General features: G+C 41.8%; 1 protein-coding gene across 5 annotated transcripts in view; it reads left to right on the plus strand.

The window, feature by feature from the left end:
- Positions 1 to 7,739, plus strand: part of LOC102215111 (ELKS/Rab6-interacting/CAST family member 1) — a 19,365-nt gene that overhangs the window by 783 nt on the left and 10,843 nt on the right. For 3 of the 5 annotated variants that reach the window (XR_001290533.1, XM_013914090.1, XM_013914092.1), the window contains exons 2-7: positions 562 to 1,326; positions 1,451 to 1,639; positions 4,477 to 4,768; positions 6,826 to 6,953; positions 7,066 to 7,143; positions 7,233 to 7,388. Coding sequence is in view for 4 of the 5 variants with exons in the window: in XM_013914090.1 (XP_013769544.1) it covers positions 781 to 1,326; positions 1,451 to 1,639; positions 4,477 to 4,768; positions 6,826 to 6,953; positions 7,066 to 7,143; positions 7,233 to 7,388 (1,389 nt within the window). In the remaining variant the exon portion in view is untranslated. The remainder of the gene's footprint in view (positions 1 to 561; positions 1,327 to 1,450; positions 1,640 to 4,476; positions 4,769 to 6,825; positions 6,954 to 7,065; positions 7,144 to 7,232; positions 7,389 to 7,739) is intronic. The other 2 variants (XM_013914091.1, XM_005745955.2) reach the window with 1 other exon arrangement.

The raw sequence follows: 7,739 nt of genomic DNA on the forward strand, positions 1-7,739 counted from the left end.
GCGTCATTAAAGGCACAAGTGTCATGCTTTACTGTTAGCCGGCGTGTTAACGTGACATTAGCAGTTAGCAAGGCCAAACACACTCAAGATAAATGTCTGTGGTGGACATATATACATACATACATGTATGTATGTATGTATACACACACACACACACACACACACGTCAGACTACTTAGACACATTACACTACTACCAAAACCTTGTAACATTAGACTATATGTGCAAATTATATGGTTGTGACCTGAAAGTACTTGTTACAAGATTAACATTTTGTTGAAAGCTAACCTAAAATCACTTCTACCTTTGGCCTCAAGTAGATTAGAGCAAAGATTTCGCTCCAAAGGACCCTTCACTAGAAGAATTTTCTTCTTAGACATGACTGTGTACAGTTGCGTAACTGTCTGTACTGCAGGAAGGTATTCAGTTAAGACAGTGAAACCTTCAGTCTGTACTGGTACTCTGTTTTCAGTTTTGCATGCATTCAGTTGTTTTATTCATGTGTTATTTTGTGTGCTGTTGCTATGCAGTTAACTGGGAACAATTGTGTTTTCTTTGCAGATTGATGTCCTCATTTGTAACAGTGGCTAGTTTATCTTTGAGGTCTGTTAGCATCAGCAACCCCTGAGAGTGGAGTGTTTCAGACCTCTGTTGTATCATGAACATTGTGCTCACCAGTTTAAGCTGGATCTCTAACACTAGTAAAATTCACAACGATATAACCAGATACTAAGGGTTGTTCTTCAGATTTGGTAGTGCCTCCCTTCTATTTAGTCAAAAATGTACGGTAGTGCTCGCTCTGTTGGCAGAGGGGATACAAACCATAGCGGAGGAAGAGATGGAAGTGGTACTGGTAATCAGGGATCTGGCCGTTCCCCTCGGCTCCCCCGTTCTCCTCGGATGGGGCACCGGCGTACCAACAGCACTGGAGGCAGTGGGGGAGGTCCTGGAGGAGCAGGAGGCAAGACCCTTTCAATGGAGAACATCCAGTCCCTCAATGCTGCGTATGCCACCTCAGGACCAATGTACCTGAGTGACAATGAGGTCACCATGGGAGGTGACCACCTTCCCAAAACTGGTGGCACAGTGACCACCATGGGGAGACAGAGGGTGACTTATGGGTCGAGAGGTAGCAGCAGTGGAGTTGTAGCAGCAAGTACTCCTAATATCTCCACCACAGTGCCTGCCAATGCTGTGCTACCAGCAGGCATGATGGCTGGAGATGCCCTAGCTTTTGGAGATCACCACATGGCCTCCACAGTGCCCCATTCTCTAAGGCAGGCAAGGGACAATACCATACTTGACCTGCAGGCCCAACTCAAAGAGGTACTTTGCCAGTTTTTTCCCACGATTTTCTCAATTCTGAAATTTTGATGAAGAGGTTAATTTATGGCATTCACCGGTCATATGTTGGGTTGTCATGTACCTACCATTTATCCTGCGTTCTCAGGTTCTGCGGGAGAATGAGATGCTGCGGCGAGAAGTGGAAGTTAAGGAAAGCAAACTCAGCTCCTCCATGAACTCTATTAAGACCTTCTGGAGTCCAGAATTAAAAAAGGAGCGAGCTCTCAGGAAAGATGAGGCATCCAAGATCGCCGTCTGGAAGGAACAGTATCGTGTTATTCAAGATGAAGCACAGGTGAGCGTTGCTTAATGCTTAAATAGACTTTTAGCCTCTGTTTTGTTTTTTGTTTTGTTTTGTTTTGGGGGGTTTTCCCTCTAATTTCATCATATGATGTCTCTCAGTCTGGATAGATTTGCCAAACTTCCAGAGCTTAACATGTTTGAGGAGGGGGGAAAAAAGCATTTCAAGCAGTGTGTCCGCTTTAGTACAAATGCTTTTCTCTTTTTGTTCTCTCTCTGCATAGGTTAGTGACAGTTTTTGAGCATCTAGTTAATCCTCTTATATGCAGCTATATGCTTGTGCATTTTAGATGAAAAAGGGTGGAAGTCTCATCTGAGGAACAGGATGAAAAAAAAAGAAGAAGAGATGAGAACATTACAAAAGGTAGCAATAATAAAGGAGGGCTTTGCAAATAGTGCAATTTACAATTTACTAATACATTACATACTATGCAGTATGTAATGATTAGTGTTTAGATGTTTAACTAAGCACTAATCATCACATACTGCATATATGCAATTTGAAGATTTTATCAAATCTCTCTTTTTAAATTTTTTGTCAACATTTTAGTGAAGCAATCACACCTTTGTGACCTACACCTGTTAAAACTAAGTATATAGCAATACACCGGACATATTTTGGCACCGTTAAATAGGAGTTCATCCAAGCAGGTATTTCTGTCTCGACTCCCTCTTTCTTAATAAATAAGTGTAGTGTCGACAAACTTTGCATAGGATGGTTCTATGGTTTAAAATCTAAAAGTGTAATTGGATAAGTGCAGATAAGGTCTTTTTAAATACTCTACGGTAGGTTGTTGGGCTCGTGCAAATTGGGTTTCGTTAATGAAGAGGCATCGTCTTTGTTTCTCTGTGGTTCTTAATGGGTGGGCAGACCTGTATAATTTGCTGTTTTCACTCCTGCTGAGTCACAGAATCACACTCTGGACTAATTCCCAGTAATGCCTGACTAGCACTGCGTAATCAGCGAGTGCTTTAATTTAAAGATGTCTGCTTTTGTATGTCTGCCTCCGCCTCCCACACTGGCACACGTGCAATGGAAAGCATGGACACGCAAACATGCACACAGCAGTGTACTGACTCTTTGCATTAACTTACGCTTATTACATTTACTTACTATAACCTTAACCCTAACTACTACTTGCGTAGATCTTAGTCTTAGGCCTAAAGATAACTTTACGTTGGTGGTTCTTAAAGTGGAGCCATTTTAAGGAGGTGACCAGAGAGTAACTAAAAAAAGGTTGACTGAATATGATTTTAGTTTTGTCGAGAAAATAAACTGCCAGAAATTTAACCATGGATATTTTTAATTAGTTATCGCTTTTAAAAATTGTGAGGTGTAGGTGGTGTGAATGATTTTCCGCTTGCAGAAAAATGAGAGGAATGCTACTTAACTATAACTTGAAACCTGTCTTGCTTTTAAAAGCATATGATTTAAATTATTGCTACTTGCTTTTTGTCTGTAAGAGTAAGCTGCCTCCCTTCAGGTCCTCATTGGAGGGCATTTGTTTAAGTTTCATGTAAAGCTGTTTAAGCAGATGTCTACATTTTTATGCATATATTTAAATGGATTACTTTGAATTTGAACACAGTGTTTCCCAATTCATACCACAGGCGAGTCTTCCTCTGCTTTGTTCTTCCTCTGTTTTGTTTGCTGTTGTAATATTAATGTTATATACTGCCATATGTTGTTGTGTGAATTGACCATCTTCATCCCCTACATTAAGTCAGATAATAATAGAATAATCACCAGTTATTTCTTGTTAATGATTCCTTGCCACATTGATTAAACGCTGCTTTTTTTGTGAGATTTGCCAAAGATGTTTAATTATTGGATGTGGTGATGGCGGTGCCACAGAGTTAAGTTACAAAAAATGTTTGTATCACATTATCCAGTGTGGAAGATAAGCTGTAGATGATGTGTTGACTTCTTGTTATATCAATTTAGAAAGTGCATCATATAACCGCAATGTTTTGTGCTCTTTCAGACACCTAACTCTTGTCTTTTCTCAGAAGAGAGTGAGAATATGGGGGCTGAGCAAGGGAGGTGTGTGTGTGTGTGTGTGTGTGTGTGTGTGTGTGTGTGTGTGTGTGTGTGTGTGTCAGTTCTTGTCCGTACATGCATCTCCCCATGTGTGTGCGTCTGTTGTGTCGGGGGGGTGGATCGGTGCAGTCACAGCAGTGAGTCAGCCTTAGTCACGGGGGGTGGAGAGGGTGATGGAAAGGGATGGTTAGTGAGAAGAGAGGTGAGAGTATCAGAGGGAGGTAGAGAAGGAGTGTAGACTGCTGGTGGAAGGAGAAGGAGGGAATAACAAAGGAAGGAAAGGGAGGGGGCGCGGGAGGTGGAGGATGGAGAGATACGAAGGGAGGCAGACACTGACTTCTCTCTTTGTTCTGTCATCTGAAAATGCTCGCAGCTGGTTCAGACCAGAGTGTAACACAGCCTTGTGTTACTGTCTCACAGCAACTCTGCCAAGAGTCTGTGGCGTCAGATGCCACAAACAATGCAATACTATACGGGGCTTATTGTGTTTCACCACTTGCATCTCTCTGGCCATGAATTGCAACAATGCTCAGAAAGCCTCCATGTTTTGGATCTATAAGTTGTGGCGCTGCTGAATTTTCAGTTATGATTAGTTTTTGTTTGGCTGGATGCAACGCAATACTCTACCAGGAGCCATTCCCAGAAAGTAGCCCGTGCATCATTCATAAAATCAATAAAATTTTCACCTCGTCTCCCTTGTCATATAAATAGCCTTGCAATAAAGGCTAGAGAACAAAGAGTAGAACCAGTAATTGTCAGCAGTTATATGTGTGTCTCTCCTCTGTCCCTAGCATCTCCAGATGACTGTTCAGGCTCTCCAAGATGAGCTAAGGATCCAGAGGGACCTGAACCAGCTGCTCCAGCAAGATCCTGCTAGTCAAGGAAGGGACCTGGCCCTGACATCCGAACCTACAGAGGAGAACTACCGACGGCTACAGGGTGAGCATGAGAGGCAGGCCAAGGAGCTCTTCCTTCTTCGGAAGACCCTGGAGGAGATGGAGCTGAGGATTGACACACAGAAGCAGACCCTGGCAGCCAGAGATGAGTCCATCAAGAAACTACTGGAAATGCTGCAGAGCAAAGGTGGGTTTAAGCAGGAAAAACCAAAATAGTTTAATGAAGTTTACAGTTGATTGATTATTAATGACTGTTTAGCTGTTTGTTGCATGTCTTCTGGTTCATGTATAGGGTTCACTAGGAAACAAATAAACTGTTTGAAACTCTAGGCCAATCATATTCATCCATTAACATTTTATTACTCAGTAGGTCTCAGGTTATCACTTGTCCCAGCCTATTTTCCTCAGCTCCTTTAATGCTCACACAGCTGTAGGTCAATTGTGGCATTCACTGCTCCATTTTCTAGACATGATTTCTCCTTTAAACTCAAGCAGGAGCTTAAAGACACTCCAAGCCTGTGCTCAGGTGTTTTTAAAAAGTAATTGCATGCCGTCTTCCCTAGGGTGTAAATACAAAGGACATGAAATCTGAAGAACCCAAAGGTACATGAAATTAAAAGAAACCTAAAACTCCTTCCAGAAAAAGCTTAAACCCTTTGAACCCTCAGCAGTTTTGGGGCTTTCTTTTAAACTCCTGTCACATATGTACTCACTCTGGGCTCATTTTAACAGGGCAATCATAACTAGATTTTTTTTTTGCACAGTATAAACACTCAGGCCAGTCCCCAGAACGGTTGGTGTCCTATAACAGGTGCGGTGAAACACTCAGACTGTATGTAAAAGATGGATGTCACCTCCATAATGTCACCTGTTGCTTAACAAAGTTACAAAGTTCTGTTGGGAAGTCTTCGAACTGACCGTCATCTTGTTTTTAAACTGGACATGAGTGAGGCGGCGAATCTGAAGATGACTGTATGTTCACAGGTTAGCAACTCATATCCTGCTTTATCCTCCCTTTTGAGTCTAATAGATGACAGTAATTACAAGGGAAATATTTAAGGGGGAATTTGCTTGGAGGGATAGAATAGATAGGCAGGTTTAAGGCACTTCTACCTTTGGTGCTTGTTTTTAGAGCTAGAAACTACACTATATTGCCAAAAACATTCACTTGTCTGCTTTCAAACACATACGATCTTGTTCATACGATATGATGTCAGCACACCCTTTGCAGCTATGACAGCTTCAACTCTTCTGGGAATACTTTCCAGAAGGTTTAGGAGTGTGTTTATGGGAATTTTTGACCGTTCTTCCAGAAGCACATTTGTGAGGTCAAACACTGAGGTCTCCGCTCTGATTGATCCCAAAGGTGTTCTCTCAGGTTTAGGTCAGGACTCTGAAGGCCAGTCAAGTTCTTCCACACCAAACTCGCTCATCTGTGTCTTTTTGCACCTTGGTTTGTGTACTGTTGTGGAATCATGCTGCAACAGAACATGATTCCAAACACGAAGTTGGGTGCATGAAATTGTCCAAATGTGTTGGTGTACTAAGCATTAAGAGTTCCTTTCACTGGAACTAAGGTGCTGACCCCATCTCCTAAAATATAACCCCATGCCCTAATACCCCCTACACCAAACCTTACACTTGGCACAATGCAGTCAGACAAGTACCGTTCCCCTGGCATCCACAAACCCAGACCATCAGATTGCCAGACGGAGAAGCGTGATTCATCACTTCAGAGAACACATCTCCACTGCCCTAAAGTCCAATGGCGGCATGCATTATACCACTGCATTTGGTGATATAAGGCTTAGATGCAGCTGCTTGGCCATGAAAACCCATTCCATGAAGCTCGAGCTAATCTGAATGCCGCATGAAGTTTGGAGGTTTGTAGTGACTGACTCTGCAGAAAGTTGGTGACCTCTGCACACTACTTCCCTCAGCATTCGCTATGATTTTTTTTTTTTTTTTAGGATGGCAGGTTTTTAAGGCTTCAGGGGTTCAGTAAGTTAAATTACACTGCCCATTAGGTTCAATGTTGTGTGCTTTGTTTGTTTGGTTTTTCTTTTACAGTAGATGTGCAGAGTCTATCCTCGGATATCCTTACCTGCTAAACAATTGTGTGCTTTTGTTTCTTTGTTTGTCTCTGAGAGTTAAACACAATTGGCTGTTGTAAACATCTAGACTTCATAATAGTCTTTTTACATACATCAGAATTGTAACAAGTTGTTATGTTTGCTGTGTTAGGACCATCTGCCAAGGCATCAGAGGAGGACCAGGAGAGGACAAGGAGACTGGCTGATGCAGAAATGCACAGGCATCACCTTGAGAGTTTGCTGGACCAGAGAGACAGGGAGATCACTGCTCTGAGAGAGGTAATCTCCAGTTTATTAATTTTGGCATGCATTACTTTTAAGGCTTTCCATCATATTTGGTTTGATTGGTAAGATATCGATATTCATCAACCGTGTTTTACATCTGACACAGCAGGAGCTGCACCGTCGGTATGAAGGAACTCCAGAGTCCACCAAAACTAAGGCCCTACAAACTGTCATTGACATGAAGGTGAACATTTAGATAGAGAAATGTGTGTGTGTTTATAGTGTATTGGTGACAACATGCTATTGGTGATAACCTTTTTCCATTAACTCCAGGATGCAAAAATCAACTCAATGGAGCGGAGCCTCAGGGACATGGAGGAGGAGCTGCTAATGCTGAAATCGAATGGACTTCTGAGCTGTGAAGAGCGTCAAGAAGAGATGAAGCAGATGGAGGTTTACCGCAGTCACACAAAGTTCATGAAGAACAAGGTCAGAGACTGTGTAATAATTCTTATGTTTCTTTTGTGTTCACACATAAAACCCTAGAAACTACCTTTTTCTCACGGTAGCTGTAGCTTGTAGAGGTGGGAATCACCATACATCCCACGATACGATATTATCACAATACTTAACGCACGATACGATATTATTGCAATTTTTAAAAAATATTTTGCGATATTGAGATTCTGTACATAAAGGTAAACTTTATCAATATTCATTTTATCTAATATCAAAGTCTCACACTCAGTCTTTCTCTCATTTCAGTCAGTTTTATTGTTGACAAACTGAACGGTTTGTATTACAGTCTAGTCCAACTTAACTGAATGCAACCATCTGGTA

The sequence above is a fragment of the Pundamilia nyererei genome, unplaced genomic scaffold, assembly GCF_000239375.1.
Source record: "Pundamilia nyererei isolate P.nyererei 1_Seehausen unplaced genomic scaffold, PunNye1.0 scaffold00170, whole genome shotgun sequence".
NCBI classification, from domain to species: Eukaryota; Metazoa; Chordata; class Actinopteri; order Cichliformes; family Cichlidae; genus Pundamilia; species Pundamilia nyererei.